Source organism: Macrobrachium rosenbergii, chromosome 25 (assembly GCF_040412425.1).
Source record: "Macrobrachium rosenbergii isolate ZJJX-2024 chromosome 25, ASM4041242v1, whole genome shotgun sequence".
Classification (NCBI taxonomy): Eukaryota; Metazoa; Arthropoda; class Malacostraca; order Decapoda; family Palaemonidae; genus Macrobrachium; species Macrobrachium rosenbergii.
This window is the reverse complement of record NC_089765.1, coordinates 34,348,696-34,368,533: the sequence shown is the minus strand read 5'-3', so window position 1 is coordinate 34,368,533 and position 19,838 is coordinate 34,348,696. Positions and strand designations below refer to the sequence as shown.

The following is a 19,838-nucleotide window of genomic DNA, read 5'->3' as shown; positions in this document are numbered from 1 at the left end:
CACATGCTACTAAAGATGGTTAAAAGGGACACATGTTTGCTCACTTTCTAAGAAGAGAAGGAGGAAGGCTGGGTGTTCTGCAAGCACCCTTGGAACTTGAGACTTCTTAGGAGCTGAGGAAGGGCTAGCCTACCATTGTCAGGAGGACAAGGCAGTTGCCCTGGCACGTTCCTTTGACTACTGCGGTGCCTACCTACTCTCTCTAAAGAGGAAGCAGAACCAAGTAAAGATCCATTCCTGAGGGAATGTGACGACTCAGGACTTACTAGACTGGAGACTGGAATCAGGACACTGTCCCTCTTCTTAGCACCAGAATTGCCCACAGGTTGTTGTCTGGTGCTGGGTAGGTGAACCCAACTCCAGACTGGAACAGTCTCTAGAAGGCAAAGACCTGTTCAGGAATAATCGCATCTGAGGAGGCAAAGCCTTGAAAAAGTGAAGGATCACAGATTCATCAGGAGACTACCTGGAGGGACACTATAGCACTCAAAACTCAGTACTGGCAGGAGGAACCAAGACACTTGCATGTCTTGGTTCTTGCTCTTGCCCTGTGCCTGAACCGGGACGGCAAGAGGTCTCTCTGACATCAGTTCGGGATGCACGAGACTCTGAAGATTCTTGAGAAATCAGTGTGACTCAACAAAGTCAAGCACCTGACACAGCACCAGTCTAGAAGCAGAACCCCTAGAATGGTGATGGGAGCACAAACCGAAGTCTGCACACCTGCGGATCCCGAAACCCAAGACCTGGGGGTAAGCGATTCGGTTCCTGAGCCCGAAGACCAGGAAGAACCAGCGAGAGATCCCACTGCCTCCTGAGCAGCCCTTACAAGCCCTATGGAGGGACTTCTTATGGGGAGGAGAGGCAGCCTTCTTCTTCTTTGGCCGATGAGCCTCAGCAGAAGAAGGGGAGAAGGCAGCAGAAGACGAAGTCAAAGATAAAGTTGAAGAAGATGACTACATCTCACAGGACTTCTTCCTCGATCTATTCTCCGACATCTACACGATGGTGGTCAGGAAACACAGGAACCGCTGGGGCAGCTAAAACAGGAAGAGCAATGGAACACCAAGAGAAGCAACAGGAGCGGCCAGGACAGCTGAGGCAGGAGGCACGATAGGAGTGGCCCGGCTGGCAGGAGCTTCAGGAATGTCAGCACATGCAGCAGCAGGGGCAACCAGGCAGCTGGGGAAGGAGGCACAGCAGGAGCAGACAGGGGCCACAGGTACAACAGGAGGCAGCGGCACAGCATACAGGAGTGCCAGAGAACGAACAGGGAACTTCAGCTGTGCATTATGAAGCTTGCTGTCACCCTGGAGAAAAAAGCAAAAAAGATTAGTAGAGGGAGACTCTCTTTGCTCTGAGGGGGGATTGTCCTACATAGCGAGAGGAGGCCCCTGAGAAGAGATTGTCCGACTGCCAACCCTGGCCCCGCCCCCTGCCAATCTTTGGAGGGATCTTTCCCGAAGGAGAGATAGCCAGAAGGGAAGCTACCAAAAGGAACGAAGAGGCAGTCACCAAGGGCACCGTTGAAGGAGACTAACCTTCCAATGATGCCCAGTAACCCCCTCCCGATAAGGATCCTCCCGGCAAAGCCACCCACGGCGCAGGTGGCAAAGAGCAACACTCACACAAGACAAAAAAGGTTACGGTCACGCTCCTGAACAAGGAACAGAGGGCATCAGGCCCAAATAACAGGGGAGCAAAAATTTATGCCCCCAGCCCCTGACCCCAAGAAACAAGCTGGGGAAAGACTGCCTTACCACAAGGCTATCAAAATCGTGGGTTTGTATATTAAATAATATCAAACACACAATATATACACAAAAACAACACAAAAGATCCCACCAGGAAAGAAGAGCTTAACGACAATCAGGCAGAGAGCTCAAAAAACACATCTGTACAGCATGACAGCAAATTGGAATATTTACATCCGGGCAGGCAGGGCTCCCGCCTACTTGACAGACAGTAGTTACTGCCTAACTACCTTGCTCAGATTCCCTGTAAGTACTGTAATTCCTAATGTAAAGGACTGATAGTTTGTATATAGTGTAGGAACAAATTAATATTGAGTTCAATAAGATTAAATAATAACAATAAATAAAAATAATAATTCTCTCTCTCTTTGCTTATTTGTTTTATATGATAAATATATGATTTTCTAACTTTCAAATATTAATATTAATGTAAACACAGCAAATTATCAAATCATTAAAGAAAATATAACAAATTTGTAAGATTTTAGTTATAAATAAATTTTTTCCCCTTATCTTTTTCCCAGTCTTCTTGGAGCAAGGGGGAGGGTGTAACCTGTCAAATATGTCAAATATCTTGACATATTGACCCTGGAAGGGTAGAAAGTGTTGCCCACACTTGGTCAAATATATGTTGCCCACTGAGTGGTCTCTCTCTCTCTCTCTCGTGCCAAAGGTGAGAGATAGATACTGTAGATAGATACTGTACATAAATAGAAAGGGAGAGTGGTTGATAGAAAGATATACATTATAGTTACTTTATTACTGACATTTTTAACTGTTTATCCATGTAAGCAACTCAGTTCATCTCTCTCTCTCTCTCTCTGTTATTGGCTAAAAGGGTTAGAAATACATTGATATTTTTAATGGTTAAATGTTTAAGATGGCTTTGAAATGACATTAATAATATCACTTTAAAGATTTTAATACCGTAATATAGGATCATAATTTAAGGTATGTTTGATGTAAGATGATGCATTTGGTATTTGAACTTTCAAGAGAGGCAGTTATAAGAGTTTTTGAGGGGATGTTAACTATTTGTGGATTTTAACTACTGTATTCGCGGGGAGTCTGGTATGCATCCACCGTGAATGGGGGCTGACCGTAAACTATTGGCTCTGCCAAATGGCTGCTAGAACTGAACTAAATGACTCCACTGAGAAAGGAGTAAGTAAGTATAGCTAAAACGAATAAACTTGTTGAGACTGGAAATGTCCAATACTGTACTGGCCTCCAGCACCCTCTCTGAGGTCTTGGGAACAAGAAAAGACAACGGAAATCCTCGGTGACTACATTAAAATTGACTAGATGACAAAAGGTACCGCGTATCCTTCCCTGAGACCCATCACCACCCAAGATTCTTCTTGAAGCTTTGCCAGACACTTCAAAAACCCCATACACAGGGTTCAGAGGATCCTTATAGCCTAGGTGAACTGAGAGTTCAAAACACCAGTTATGATTACACTTGCAATCCTTTCATTTAGAATGTGAGACTTGATCACTACTGAAGCAGAGTTTCTGCACGAAAGTTCCATAGGGAAAAGTTTTTTAGGGGCAATGCCCTAGACGGAAGATGTCAAAGACAGTGCTAAGAATATTTTAATCTCCTGATTCAAGACATCATAGATGATGGCCTTAAACAACACTGGAACGTGTCAAAACCAGCCACATTCGTTTTGGTTACTGAATAACTCAAGTCTAGCTTAAATTAATTATACTGGCATTACATTATGACTAAAATAAGAAATATATACTCTGTATATATATTACACATACAGTAGAACCCCGGTCCTCGACCATATCAGAACTCGACATAATAGGATTTCGACATGAAATTCCGAGTAAATTTTGCATAGGAGCTTGAACAACAAACCGGAATCCGATCCAATGAATCATATGATGTTTGTAAACAAAAGTGTTCCGGTCAGCTGCCACTAGTTGGTGTTGTTCCCACACATCATTTAAAGCCTACTCTATTGAAAGATATTTTGAAATGATTTTGTTTACATTATTCCAGTAGACTCTGTATGAAATTTACCATAAATTAATACTGAATGTAAACAACGTTTATGCATTACCAAGATAGGCCACCAGGGTAGCGTTTTGGTTTGTTTACATCTGCTCATGCCACAAGCTGCCAACATAACTTGGGCAATTTTTCTTAAGTTTGTGATAACAGACATAATTTGGCTTATTTTTAATATTTTATTAATTTACTGTAATAATTAGGCTTGTTTTAAATGTTTTAGTATGTTAGCAACAGTTTTTGTGCCTACCTGTTACAGTACATACAGGTACCTAGTCTAGCCTAGGCTATGGCACTCAGTCAACCATCAGTAATACGGCCACATTGGACGTAGGCCAGTTTTTTTATACAATATACATTTAAAAATGAAAAAAGTGCATCTAATATGGTAAGTTATTTAAATCTGAACTTATTTAATTGTAATTTATGTGTAATGTTTGTATATAAAGGCAAGGTCAGGGTAATGACTGGTGATCAAGAATGGATTTATCCATTTTCAGTTATTTCTTATAGGAAAAATTGATTCAGATCTTGATTGAGTCGCATCTCGACACTTCTTCTGGAACAGATTAGTGTCAAGGACCAGGGCTCTACTGTATATAGTACCATGTACAAAATTACAGTAATGTACAAAAAATGTTAAAATACTAACTTGTTAAATATTGCATTAAGCCATCCCCAAAGACATCTCTTATGTTGCAAGGAAATGAAACTGAGCTGCACTGAAATAATTGAGGTCAAAAGACCCCATACTTCCCTGCACATCCTCCAAGACCAAACATTATTAGGTGATTTTGCTGAAATCTGCAAAGCAAGAAATTCAAAATGTACAAGAGCTACAAGACAAAGAAAACTACAGTGCAGCACTTTACTTTTCAGTGTAAATTCCTTCTCTTCTAACAGAGAGCAGTATGATACATTACTTTATACAGTAATAAGACTGTGAGTATAATTCTTTGTAAAATCCCATGAGGCATCTAACCTTGCTATAACCTCTTGAAGATAATCTTGGGGATGCAGAAGTGACAAATCTACAACACTTGTTCCAGCTCCTTAAAAATGTTGATGCCATATTCATTATTTATGGTGAAAACCATCTAACCTGCAAAGAAGAACAAAACATTTACCATTTATAAAATACAATTTTTTGAAAGATTACATTTTAAGTACAGTTCAAGCACATTATTTTACAGCAGTCTTAAATGTGACCCAGCTGCAGTCCAAAAACATGAGTGACTACTGTGTTGTTAGCAATTCCTGGCTTCAACACTAATTCAGAAACACTTAAACCTAAACCTAAGCTCTGATAAACCTGAGCCAATGCATGCCTGTAGCCTCTGATTGCAAAAAAAAAAAAAAATAAATAAATAAATAAATAAGAATCTTGAACAGCAAAGGAAAAGTAAAAATTATGCTAACAGGGGAACACAGGTTCAAGGAATGGAACAAGGGTTTTCCTTACTACACCAGCTGGAAAAATTTAAAACTTGGACTGGTACAGTTGTGCCATAGACGGTTTGAACTGGACTGACACTGATGCCAGCAGCATGAATTGAAAAGTCTCTCCAGATAAGACACTGCTTGTGTGATGCAACAATGCAATTCAAATGAAACCATCAGAAGTTGAGCTGACAGAGTAAGCCCTTCCAATCTGGAAGTGACTTTGGCAGATCCACCAGAGACTTTGGACCTGGAATCTTAGCCTTTTTCAGATAAACAGAATCCAACAGAGTTTTTCAGACGTTGCCCGAACGTTGAAGCTTCTTTAGAGCTTGCCCTATGAGGAAATGTCTGGCTGTAATGACTGTTAAACAGGTCTACCATGAGTGTGCCCAACATCATCTACACAGTGCCTTGCACATCTGAATGTAAAGAGATTTGGATGGTAAAAATTGGTCTTACCTGCTCATGGATACTGTATTGTATCTCCTTGGAACAAATCAAGGGATCAGGGTGATATAAAGATCTACACTACGAGTTAGCACAATGATGGTAATTATGTGTCACTCAGGCCCCAAGAGCAAAAAAACTGCTTTTAGTTCTATGAGGTTTATGTGCTCCTACCACTCTTCAGAGGACCACTGGCCTGAAGCCACATAGTCCTGCATGTATGCTTTCCACATTCTTTGGGGTATCAGAAAAGAGTAAAATGCTTGGTAGAAGTAATATAGGAGAAACTTCTTTCTGCTGGTTATATGGATTTTGTCATCAAGCTATGTCTGACATGGCTTTGAAGGATAGACTGAAAGGCTGGTTGGCTACAGTAAATTGGTGCCAATTTTAATTCCAGCCATGGGGTAAACACTTTGAGTTTGGGTGGCCTAGGAGCTTTGCCACAGTTTTGCTAGAGGGGACTAGAGCTGAAAAAAAACTCCTGAAATTCTGAAAAGAAAAGAAAAGGTTTGTGTGTTGAGATCCTTGCCCAGATAGACTACCTGCTTGAACCCACAAAGTGTTATAAGGATGGTGCCAGTATGTGACATCCCTTTCCTAACTTTTTGAAAAATTTAATTGGAAATTTCCTGGACATTTTGCTTTAAACAAAATGCCAAAGTTTTATATACAGGCAATCCCTGGTTAACGGCAGGGGTTCCGCTCCCAGCCAAGCGCCGCTAACTGAAAATTGCTGACAATAGCATCAATAAACTGCTTAATGCCGTTAATCAGATATTGGCACTGATAAACTGCTTACCAACGCCAATACACTGCTTACCAGCAGTCCGAAAATCGCTTACCAGCACTGAAAATCTGGTTGACGATGTCACTAGCCAAGCGCTGTTAACTGATGCCGCCGGTAGGTGGGGACTGCCTATATCATTAAAATTGCTAGGATCGCTTTGTAATAAAAAGTAAAATAAAAATTTTCTAAAAAAAGAAAAAAAAAACACAAATTTTGGTTTTTTATTTTTCATTCCCAGTCAACAAAACAAAAAACTCACTTATGCATTTCTGTTTTTATAAATTCATATTACTTCAGAAATTGGAGAAAAAATGAGATTAATATCACAAGTCATTCAATTGCAATAAAATATTCAGCGAAAGTATCTCATACCGCATTCCCAAGACTAATCATTCTCACAAATTTTATTTTGTTGTCTGCACTGACTATTTATTCACTTCCCTTACTACTGTATACAGTACTGCCAATGACAGCTCCCATTAGGAATAAAGATAGTCTATAGGTCAGAATTTCTGTCAGGTACACTGACAAATCCTGCACTTTCCTTAAAGAAAATAAAATTTAGTGCCAAAATCCCTTCCTTCTGGTAGATAGGCACATGCCAAAACAGATGAGACATTATCACTCACCCCACAATCACTATCGTTACTATCTCTATCATTTACAAATAGTTCAAAATCATCACTTTCAGATTTTGTGTTTATATAAATATCTTCCTCACTACCTTCCCAATAACAATCACTCATTTCTATTTCCACTGTTTTGCAAATATAATAACTTTAGATACAAGAAAGTACAGTATTCACAATTCTCAAACTTCCCACATGCCACCAATATACAGGCAAACCTCCTTGAAAAAATTTTAAAAATTGTGCAAGCATCTTATTAACTTATTCCCCAAAAACAGCGACACTGTGGCAATACAGTAATTAATTTTTTTGTCTCTAACTAGTTTATGAATGAGATGATGTCATAAAACTCCGCCCATATCATCTCCTGCAGGATTTGGAATATATGGATTGCTACAATTGATGGTCGCATTTTGGTAGCAAATAGAGTTTATTCTATTGATGCGTCACAATACATGAGTTTATGGAGCCATGTCTGATTTGTCTAATTAATGACTAGACCCAGGTATAATGACATGGGCTAATGAGGCAATTAAGATGTCTTCAAAGTTCCGGAAAGGATGCCATGATATCTAGGCATTTCATTAACCTGATGCTCTTCCTACAGCTGGAGCCACTACTACAGTGAAAATCTATTGAGCTGATGCTAGTCAAAGCAAACCCTTGAACTGGAAGATTTTGCCCAGCTAAGAGAACCAGAAGAATATCCAGAAAGACCTGTGGATGGAAATCTGCAAGTCTGTGACTTTCAGAGCCAGAGATGCAAGAAGTCATAACTTTTGAATGGAAGGATGGACTGAAACTTCAACAGAAAGACAAGGGCTGAAAACAAATGGTACTGAGGATGAGGAGCTTTTCAAAATTTAGAACTGGTGATAGAAGCCAGTGCCTACCTCCAGAAATAGTAAGATGTAACACAGCATAAGGTTTGGCTACATGTTTCTGGGAGGGGGAAAGACTGGATCCTGTTAAAATCCCTTTGCTTGATGCTTCCAACAGGGAGTGGCAATACCGAGAGTACTCACAGCACTACAAGTTGCACTAGCATCTAATTTCTAACTTTTGTTGAATTACTGATCTAAGACTTACAGCCTACTGAACTCAAGATTAGGTTACACAAGTTCCAGTCTAGGTAAGGACCATCACCCTAGGTTAGGGTTAAGGAAGATGGTAAAACTGAGGACTTATACCACAGCCTGGTTTCCATCAGTTGCTGACTAGGATATTTACTGCCAGTTCTTTTTTGTTGCTTATGATATTGTCTTTTGTATTTTCAAATTCATCTCCAAGGGACTAGTACTAAACACAGCATCCATGTTACATATATATTGGTAGTTACCGAATCAGAGGGGCACAGTAGTATTCTTCAGTTTTACCATGAAAGTTACATAAAGAGGCAGACTTGCATTTCACTTTGATTTTCAATGTGCTCAAAGTCAGAATAAATAAGTGGGGGAGGTCTTTGGCTCCTGTCCTTGCAAGAACCTGGTACCCTTGGTTATGTAAGGGTGCATCCCTAAGACAGTCCTTGCAATATCATGCTCTACAAATTTTGGTAAAACTTAACTTCAGTTGCGCGGCCTGGTTCCTGCTGTTCCCTGACGGGACAGGTTCTGCATAATATATAAATAGACCTTTCCTAGGATGCCAGGTCCTGACCTAACCAGAACTTACCTACCTAACCTCACTTAGGGTGGCTTGCCCTGACCTGGCTGGGGGGTGGCTTTGCACCCCTGGACTCCCACAAAACGTTGTAACCTGTCCAGGTCGGCAAATGGCAGGAAACATGCCAGGCAACTGACATAAAGTTTTACCCAAATTTTTTTTGCTTGCTTGTTGGGTTAGCCTACTACTGATAAGCCCGAACTATGGTATCTTATCCACTGATTGTGATTTAAGAATTTCCTACCATTCTGACTGTTGCACTACATTCTTTTTTTTATGTTTCCCTATCCAAACTCGACGTTTCACTGCTGTCTCAAATTGGATTTGGGAAGGGGTACCCAAAACAGAGCGGTTTGCACCTTGAATAATATTTAGAACCGCATAGGCATATAGCCCCATCATACATGATTACCAGCCAGAATATATAGTACATGTATGTGGTTAAGAATTAAAGTACCATAGCATTACCCAACCCTGTTGCATTGCCATGCAAACAAATATTTACTTCTAACATACAAATGCTAAATCATCTCGATTGCTTGAAATAATTGGCCTGTTATATGGGAGAGCCCACGATAAATTTTCACAACTGCATTCTGTCCATGACTTTGGCTACGGCTTAAACTCGGCCACAATCATCGTCATAAAAGCGATTAAAGTTTTCTATTACATTGCTGGATTTATCACATACAAGTAAAATTACTATACGGGTAGTTTCAAACTTTAATCCAATAATACTCACCCATACCAATAGAATATCCATTGCTTTCTGCTAAACGCTATCACATATTGAAACACAATGACGTGACGAAAATCGTGTAGTAAACATTGCGTTCGAAATCATTCTATCTTTAAACATTTATAAAATATATACTACTTGAATCTTTTCATATTGTGAATTATATTGAAAATATAATATTTCATAGGATATAATTCTTATTTTACAATAATATACATTATATACGGATAAAGCTATTTAATCGAGTTAAAAGCTATTCCCGAGTAACATGCAACCAACACGAACACAATTGATTAAAAACTACGTACCAATTATTGTGAGGATTGTTAAGCGAACTTCTCACGATCAATCTTGAATGTCATTCACAAGACTGACAGTATTTGAAGACTGTTAACCCTAAGAACACACGCTCATTGTGGAATGTCATTCCTATCATCAGTCAACTCTTGCGGTGAAAGCGCGTGACGGTTGTCTTGTGTGAACTCGGGATGAGCAACAAGTCGTCACATTTGTATTTCTGCTCTTTATATTCTAGTCCTAACCGACTCAATGGGGTGGTCGGGATGAGCAACAAGTCGTCACATTTGTATTTCTGCTCTTTATATTCTAGTCCTAGCCGACTCAATGGGGTGGTGGGTTTTCCACATAACTTTCATTCGTGAATCGCAGGTTCGACCCGAGGCAATGTTGTGGTTACATAAATTTAATCTTGGGCAGTAGTTGTGTACGAGGTGCAAAAAACCAGCAGGTAAAAAAAGAGAACTGCTGCTTTATTCAAGATCCAGGCAGTTTATATAGCGGTAGACTGGCGCCGAGCCGCGAAAGACAATGAGATCATGAGTGACCTGAGGTCGATAATAATTAACAATAATATACAGCGAACGAGTACACTTTACAATGTAAAAATCGACAGAACTCAAAATGGATATAATCTTGATGCCTGTGAACGAAGAAATACAAGATACACAATTGACAACAGGTGAACAAATATATACACAGTTTAAATGATTGAATTCGCGTGACCTGGCACGTTAGGCGTGGCCAATTGTATAGGCGAAGAAAACGGGACAACGTCACAGAAAACTTGCTCAGCGGAGACTTTACAAATATTCCCCCCCCCCCAAGACGTGGGATACGTCTGATCAATCTGCGTATTTGCTGGGGCGCCGAAGGGTGCCGCGGCTGCGTGAGGACAATGGGGGAGCACCCAGTGCGTGAGGCTGCGTGGCTGTGGGTGAGGGCGGGCTTTTTCGGGGGCGGCCGCGCGCCCGCAGCTGCGGGGGCCTGGCTGCGGCGAAGGATGACCAGGCAGGGGTTGTGCTGTGGTGGCGTCTGTGTCCTCCTCCAGGAGGGCAGGCTTGACCGGTCTATGGATACCCAATCATTCCTCCCAGGCAGTGCAAGCAGGAACGCCTTGGTGTTCCGCTCCAGCACGCGGAAGGGGCCACTATAGGGTTTGGTCAGGGGCGGGCTGACGGCATCATCCCTGACGAAGACATGAGTGAGTGGTGGAAGCCAGCCCTGGCGGTGTGAAGGTGGCCGACCTGTCGGTGTATGTCCGCTTGCAAGGGGCGAACTTGCCGACCACGTCGCGGAGCCTCTGCACAGATGGGTTGTGGCGATCTTCTGTCACAAGTTCTCCCGGGACCACGAGGGACTCGCTGTAGGTTTTCTCAGCTGCGGACGGGGCGCCGTCGGCCCTGGGGGCAGTCCTCAAGCCGAGGAGGACCCATGGCAGCTGATATTTCCAGTCCTCAGCGGTGCAGCGGGCCATGAGAGACGCCTTCAGGGACCTGTGAAACCGCTCGACCAAGCCATTGGCCGCTGGGTTGTAAGCCGTGGTGGTGTGATGTGTTGTTCCCAGCAGCTGAGCCAGGGTGGACCACAACTCGGACAGGAAAGTGGCGGCCCTGTCGGTTGTGATGTGGTCCAGGCGGGCGTGGGCGAGATGGGAAGAAGGTAGACATCCGAAGTCTGCAAGGTTAGTGGTTAACTGCACGAGGGAGGATGTCCGTGTCCATGCTCGCTCTTTGCCCTCTTACTGAGTGGGGTACTCGCGTCAAAATGCACTTGGAGGCGCGCCGTGTGAGTCCATTAATGACGTTGGTGATTTTGCCGACGAGAGTCAGCACGCCCAAACGCTGGATACAGCGCCGTTGTTAGTCCACTAAGGGCATGAGTAAGTTCCTGGAGCTAAGACTGAGTCGCCGTGTGGGTCCTCTACTGGCTCGGGACTACTCCGGGGTCACTACTGTAAGAGGTGCTAAAAACGAGCTGGTAAAAGAGAACTGCTGCTTTATTCAAGATCCAGGCAGTTTATATAGCGGCAGACTGGCGCCGAGCCGCAAAGACAATGAGATCATGAGTGACCTGAGTCGATAATAATTAACAATAATATACAGCGAACGAGTACACTTTACAATGTAAAAATAGACAGAACTCAAAATGGATATAATCTTGATGCCTGTGAACAAAGAAATACAAGATACACAATTGACAACAGTTGAACAAATATATACACAGTTTAAATGATTGAATTCGCGTGACCTGGCACGTTAGGCATGGCCAATTGTATAGGCGAAGAAAATGGGACAACATCACAGAAAACTTGTTCAGCGGAGACTTTACAGTTGTAGTGCGCTGAATGACTGAAGATTCAAGGTGCTTGTCCTGATGGTCTAAATTCCATAACGAAAAAGCTAGACCTAGTGAATTGCTCTTAGTAACCTTTTCTTCAATCTATTTACCTGTCTGTTGATTTTATCCTACCATATTCGGTGAATCTACTACTATACTTAGATAATGGTTCTCATACAGTGTAGCCTACATAATGCATTCAAGGACAAGTCTACCTCTGGCGTAGCCTCCATAGTGCTTCAGTTCTTTGTCAGCTTTTGTATGTCCTTTAGAAAAGATAGTTCATAAATACTTTCAGTACTAGCACCACTTCTCTTAGAGCCATGAATTTGCTTTAATTCCCTTCTGAAATTACTTCTTTCAGTGTTCAATTTCCTTTTAACATCATCCATTAATCTGAAAACTTCTAGTTTCTCATACGCACCATTTCTTTTATCATTCCCTATGTAACTTTCATTTTGTAAGTCCCAAAGTTCAGGCATGTCTTTATACATATCAATGAAATGCCACAGCGAAGCCTGCTGTAGCTGTTTTCAGAAAGCGTTGCCATCTCGGGCTGAAGTAGGCAACATTCCACAAAAAACATGAGATCACTGGCAGGATTGACATGCAACCTGCATAATGCACGACAAGAAACGACCAGATTTTTATTCATTCCGTAAGCTCCGCCCACAAGATTGATGTGCGTGAATGACGGATCTTAAAATATTTTGAAATCCATCATTCACGGTTTTCATGACTGACATTCCATCATTCCACTGTTCACACGTTCGGTCCGAATGACATTCAAGGAAATACTGATATTCCGAATGATCTTGTGAACTCGCCTGTACGGGAAACTTTCAGCTATCAGTTATTTATTTTTATCATTAAAATCGTTCTAACTGAAGTTAAAAAGTACTGTACACATTATGCCCCATGAACAGAAAATATCACTCCAAGCACGACTGTACTTTTACTTTGTGTCTTTATCTGCTGTAAATAACTCGATGTACTGTACATATATATACTAATAAGGATGTTAACATATGTACATATATATATGTATGTACATATATATACTAATAAGGATGTTAACGTATATCCTGATTGCTATTTTCTTACTTTTTTTCTGTTTTTCTTCTGTTTTCATGGGCATAGGAGCATATGAACATAATCTACTGAGAAAGATCGCCTTTCAATTTCTGTTTGTGTAGACCAGTGCAAAAACTGGAAAACGCCCTGTATTTTGGGAATCAGAGATAATAACCTAAGAAACGGATGCAAGATATCTAAACAGTTGGTTTTTTATACACTGTGAAAACCAATCAAAAGAAATGATAAGATTTGGACAAGCATCACGGAAAATAGAAGTAAATGAAAAGTTATCACTGCAAATCTAAAGGATATCTAAAGGCAATACTGAAAAAGAAACTTAGCATGATAATAGCAAAAATACTTGACAACCAGAATTAACGCTAGAACTAACTGACGTAAAAGATTTTTAGGGTGGGAGGGAACTATATGTTTATATTGTGAAGAGGTGGCTGAGTCCTTGGGGTATTCTTTTACTTTATTGCCTAGCATACAACAAAATAAGGAAGAGATTTTGATTAGTGCAGCTGCCATATCTGGAAGATGCAGTGGAACTACAGTACACTGACTACAGCTAACATCTGTGTTAGCAGGTGTCTAGAGAGAACTTTGAAAAACAGAAAGAATTTACCAGAAACATATGGTGCCATGGAGAAAATATATTTTAAAAAAGCATAACCAAAGGAAGCCGTTACAAAGATAAATTCTCCCTCCTCCTCCCCCTTCTCCAACATCTACTACTGTTACTACTACTATCACTATTATTACTATAGTGTATCCCTACTACAGTAAACCTACATAACATTAGCCACTTCATACGTCTACTCAGAAGGCTCATCCCCAGCACATTCAACCCCTTAAGCAACTTGCCCCATTTATTATATCTTGCGTACATTCTTGCAATCTTCTTGAATAATATGGCCTTTCTTTTACGAAATCTTTTTCAACTCCATCTATCTAGGACTTACGAAGCCTTCCCCTCCTTCTTCTTAACACTTCCAAATTATAAACTCTCTTCACCAACTAATAGTCCTCCAGTTTTTCTACATGACGAAACAATCTTGAAATACACATTTTTTCCGAGTTTTTCTATGCATTTCCTTATTTCTGATCCTTTCAGTTCTTCTTACACCACATATGCTCTGCAAACAATTCATCACAACAGCATCAACTTGTTACCTCTGAATCTCATCCACATTCAACAACACTGCACTTCACAAAGGAAAGATGGCCCTACAAAGCCCCGTCTGTCTGTCTGTCTGTCTGTCTCTCTCTCTCTCTCTCTCTCTCTCTCTCTCTCTCTCTCTCTCTCTCTCTCTCATTAAAGAAATTAAGTAAGGAAAAAGATGCATGCAAGAAGACAGTATTTATGGGTATTCTTTCCACATTACTCAATTTTGCCAAGACCTTACAACTGATTACAATATATATATATATATATATATATATATATATATATATATATATATATATATATATATATATATATATATATATATATACATACATATATACTGTACATATTAGTGTGTGTAACCATGTCTTTTCTCCTTAGAAAGAGATGTTGCCCACCCCCCTTTTCGGTCAGATAAATAAAAAAAAGTAAAAATTAACAAAAAATATACAAAATGCAGGGGGGAGCATTTGCCTTATTGAATTTTTTCAAAAATCTTATTCTGTAGATGAAACCTATTCATATGGAACAAACCCACAGGGGTCATTAACTTGAAATTCAAGCTTCCAAAGAATATGGTGTTCATTAGGAAGAAGTAAGAGGAAGTAAAGGGAAATAAAGAAAGAAGAGATACCACTTATTAAAAAAAGAAAAAAATTAATAAACAGATGAAAATGTATCAAAATGCAAGAAGAATAGTATTACGGTAGTAATGCATTCCATTTTCGCTTGAACTTTGAAGTTTCAATTGCACAACATCCTCTGGGAGGTTGTTCCACAGTCCAACTGTGTGAGGAATAAAGGACCTCTGGAACTGAGAAGTTCGACAACGAGACACATTTACTGAATAATGGTCCAGCTGTTCAGCGAATCTGGTTGCTCTCGGCAAATAAAGGGGATCAGGAATCAGTTGTGAATGTGAAAGATCTCTGTTGAAATAACTTATGAAAAAGTGACAAACAAGAGACCATCCGTCGATGGTCCAAGTCATAACTGCTACTATTAGGAAACAGAAACCTACCAGCCACGAACAACTCTATCTAAAAGAGATAAATTTCTGGCAGAAGCAGGCATCCACACCAGAGAACAGTATTCACACTGGAGATCAGTATCCACACCGGGGAACAGTATTGGGAAAATGCGCGCCGCCCCCTCCCCCCCAAAAAAATGTAAAAAAAAGGAGATAGGCAATTTTTTTATTGATTTTGTTGACAGAATCTTGGTTGTAGCAGGGTAGTCCACTAAGCCAAATTCTGGCAAAGCTATACTGTACATGGAATACTTTTAAACGGTAATAATAAAAACTCACAAAAACTAAAGATATGCTCTGGATGGTATGCAGATGGCATTTTGACTATTTAGAATCCGATCTGGAAGGTTTTGATACGTTTTTTAACAGATTAAAGAACACTATAATGATCAAGGGATATCACAAGCTACAAGTTCACAGTTTCGATACTTGCATCGTTTCTTTGGTTATCATATCTCGGAAAATGTTAAATTGACAAGCAATTTATTTTTACGAGCACTAAGGAATTGTTCTCCCAAATACAAGGATACGGAATTTAAATTATTTCTTGGGTAGTTGTCTTCCCTTAAATACCCCTGACTACATCACTGAAGTTAGCGGTCAAAAGAAACATACAATGAAATAAAAATCCCATAATGGATAACATCAAGATTAGTGAAACCCTGGGGAGAGATTCCTTTGGTACAACAGGACCCAAGGTCATTATCGTTGATGAGAAAAAGGAAACGTCCAAATATATTGGCGTACGCATAATATCATGTAAAGACTGCAGAAAATCTTATATGGGTTTCACTAGGCAACACCCTTATAAGATAAAAAATCGAACACCAACCATTACAGTACACGCACCAAAATTCTTCCATTTTAACCATGTATCGCCAACCAGAGTATTTACTGGAATGCATTAAAAATAGTCTATAGAAGCATGTATCACTTCAAAGGTCAGATACTCGAAGTGGCTTTAATAAAGCAAATAAACAACATGAATCTGTCACAAGGGCCTCTGACACTAATTTGGATGGACCCATCTTTTAGATCCCATTCTCAAGATGGTTACTCATTCTATAAGCTTAGTTGGAACCTAAGGAACTCCATATCACTTAATTAGCTGTCATTTAGAAACTCCTGAGTGTTAAAAAACCATAATTGTTCAAAAGTGGATACTACCTAAAATTAGCACTATTTTGATCTCGTCTTTTGTTTTATTCATAAAAGCATTTTGCTTTGAGGGCCTTACAAAAATGAGGATGATAATGATGAACAGGTAGCTTTCGTGAGATGTAAGACCATGACAGACATGGACAAAACTTATGCTGAATCACTAACGACAAAAAAAAAGCGCTTCTGATCAAATCTACAAACGAAGAGAGCACAGTAGCAACTGACAAGAGACAAATTATGAGTAAAGTAACGGCGCCAGTTGAACAGGTTAAAACAACAATACATGGACACTTATTTGTAAGATTTCCAGACAGGAAAAACTTAGAAAAGGCAAAAATGGAGATTCAGGAAATCAGCAATATAGCCTATCAGTAAATGAGAAGGGTAAACTTAAACTAAAAAATGAAAGTAGTCTATCTCCCGAAGGATGAAGGACATTGTCGATAACATTGTAAAGAAAAATCCATGGATAGGTAACCTCATTTCTGGAAATGACGACCTGAAAATTGTAAAGGAAATGATAGCCAAATATGACAAATATAAACACTATATATCATCAAATGCACACCACAAATACGAAATGCTATCTATGATAGAGGGACAAATTGTGTACACTGTATAGCCGTTGCAAAGTATAAGACTGTTACATGCCCTATCAATGCTATAAATGCCTGGAATTTGGTCATAGCACAACAAATTGTATAAATGACCAAGCTTGCCCTGTGGTGAAAATCACAAATCAAATGAATGTGCTATTGTAAGAGCCCCGACGCTGTCTCTTCCAAACACGTGTGTGTTCGTGTGTTCGTCGATCGTCATCATCGGAGTCGACAGGACAAAACAGGAGCATCTCGTCTTCTTTCTCTACAGGAACGCGATTTCAACCATACAATATTTCCGTCTGTTTCTGTAAGCATTGTTGTCTTAATGTATGTACAATCACCACTACTTGCATTGCCATGCAAGCATTCTAATCATGTACTCATAATGTTCCAACGAATCTTCTGTATCAAACTGTGTGTATGTTTCTGTTTGTGAAGATGCCAAAGGTCTCTCCATTTCACATTTATTATGCTATTGCATTGTATCCATTAATCTGTCTTGAATCTCATGCAATTGGCCATATGTAGAATTTCCTGACCCTTCCACTGATGTATGTTTCATCACCTATGTTAATCATGTCTCTTGATATCGCCATCTGTTTGTCTGCCGACAAACACAGATGTCTGAACCTTTTATGTCCGTTTTACCTGTCTGTGTGTAGACGTTACATTACCGCTCGCACACGTCAATAACATCTTCCAAGATTCTGTACATTTATCTCACAAGGAACAACCAATAAACCAGTTAACACCCAGCCAGTATGTCGCTCATAACCCAGTCCTTACACTATTAGCATCTTCAAGTGTAAAACTTGTGTAAAGAAAGGCCATAGTGATACTAAACATAAAACATATGATGGCAATAAGTGCACTGTATATAGAGAATAATGTGTAAAAGATGAAAAACAATACGGATCATGGCTTTGATTAATAATCTTCTATGCAATTTAATAAACATACAGTCCGTAGGAAATAAAACTAGCATACAAGAAGAAAAAAAAAAAAAAAAAAAACTAAAGGCTCTCATATTCTACAGGAGCTACGATGCTGACGAGAAAACACTGAAAGCCAATTATACAGTTTATAAGGAGCATCTTATTTTGAAAACGTACAAGGGCCCGCCAGAGAGGAATTATCCTTATGGAGGGCTGTACATAAAACCAAAGTGAAAGTGAAAGTGACTGGGTGGATTTGCGAGGTGATCCTTCGAGATAAAAATGATTTTGTTAAATTTATTTAGAGAATTAATACATCTTTTATATTATTAATCTTTAAATCTTTATGTGACCATAATCTTTGTGTATGAAAACTCACGTGAATGAGAGTGAGGAAATTGTCACTAATTGTAAGGTCGTGGCGAAATGAGCTACGTGGAAAGAATACCCGTAAGTATTGTCTTCCTGCATGAATGTTTTTCCATACTTAATTTCTTTTATGTGTTCTGTATTACATTTTAAATTGGGTGATCCTATAAGATTATAAACATCTGCAATGACAACAAGAGTATGTAGCCTTTTATCACTATAATGTAGAAAGAAGAAGATTTGTTTACTTTCGAGGGTTAACTTACTTAATTCGTAACATATCTGCTCATACTGTACTGGATAGCCAATGCACACACTGGAGCTAAAATAACGGCACCAAAATTTTAGAAAGACTTAAGAGGTAACTTGGGTGCCTGCATATTTTTGCAGAAGACCAAGGAATTGGCATATCTTACCAAGGATTTTGGCGATATTAGACTTAGGAAAGACAAATGTGTATAGGTCTAATGTAACCGCGCATTCTAAAACTGGCGAAGTATGACTTTCTTAGTATTTTTTTGTGCGCATCTGATGAATTTGACATTCATTACCCGATTCAGTTCTTGATTAATCCATTACAATCCCCTCATGGCCTACATCCTATGCTGAAGAGGTTAAACCCCAGTGCGAAGCCGTACCTTGATGGGTTTGGTCGCGTAATATAACCCGATGGGTAGAACTATTCCGCGGCGGCGACTGCCTTCTAACTTAACTTTTTCCACAGTTTTTTGGTTGCTAATTATGAATTTACCTTTGATTTTTGGCGCTCGAGTGTAATTAACCTGTAATTAACCCCTGAAGTCCATCCAACAAGGGGTTTCCATATGCGATCTTCACAAGACAGAGTACGGCCCCGTCTGTTTCGAACGGTTCATATCCTGTCCGGCAAGTGCAATAACTTCTTAACATATGGGTACCTCCCCCCGGCCCAGTACTAAACACAGTGAAGGGACATTCCATTTGGCCGACAACAAACAGATGCACCGCCAGTATCAGAACCCCTAAAAGTGTAGAAAAAACCAGTTGAAACGGTAAAAAGAGGCGCGGAGCTAATATATAGCATTACCACCTGATGTCCTAAGTTAGGTTACTAAGTTTGGTTTTCAAATATCCATGTGTTTAAATTGGGTCCATCTTTGTTCCTTTCTCATCCCAAAAACCTGATTTCCCATTATGTTACCAATAAACCCCCACTTTTTTTGTTAGATGTGGCTTGTGGTACGTTGTTTGTAGTGGGTTAAACGAGATTTTTCATAGAAATATTATGTAATCTATCAGAACTACAATAACTCTTACGAAAACTACATTCCACTAAGCCTAGTTTCAGAATGAACGGTAAAATATAAATGAATAGCTTACTGTACTT

General features: G+C 39.8%; 1 protein-coding gene across 6 annotated transcripts in view; it reads right to left on the bottom strand.

The window, feature by feature from the left end:
• The window catches only part of LOC136852545 (ATP synthase subunit s, mitochondrial), a 33,040-nt gene extending 23,048 nt beyond the window's left edge, over nucleotides 1–9,992 (bottom strand). For 2 of the 6 annotated variants that reach the window (XM_067127284.1, XM_067127288.1), the window contains exons 1-3: nucleotides 9,268–9,378; nucleotides 4,760–4,879; nucleotides 4,430–4,581 (exon numbers count right to left, since the gene is read on the bottom strand). In XM_067127284.1, coding sequence (XP_066983385.1) covers nucleotides 4,430–4,581; nucleotides 4,760–4,855 — 248 coding nt within the window. In that variant the 5' untranslated portion in view covers nucleotides 4,856–4,879; nucleotides 9,268–9,378. Of the gene's footprint in view, nucleotides 1–4,429; nucleotides 4,582–4,759; nucleotides 4,880–8,995; nucleotides 9,131–9,256; nucleotides 9,379–9,493; nucleotides 9,602–9,798 lie in introns of those variants that run through there. The other 4 variants (XM_067127287.1, XM_067127283.1, XM_067127285.1 and 1 more) reach the window with 4 other exon arrangements.
• Between the last annotated feature and the right edge of the window lie 9,846 nt (nucleotides 9,993–19,838).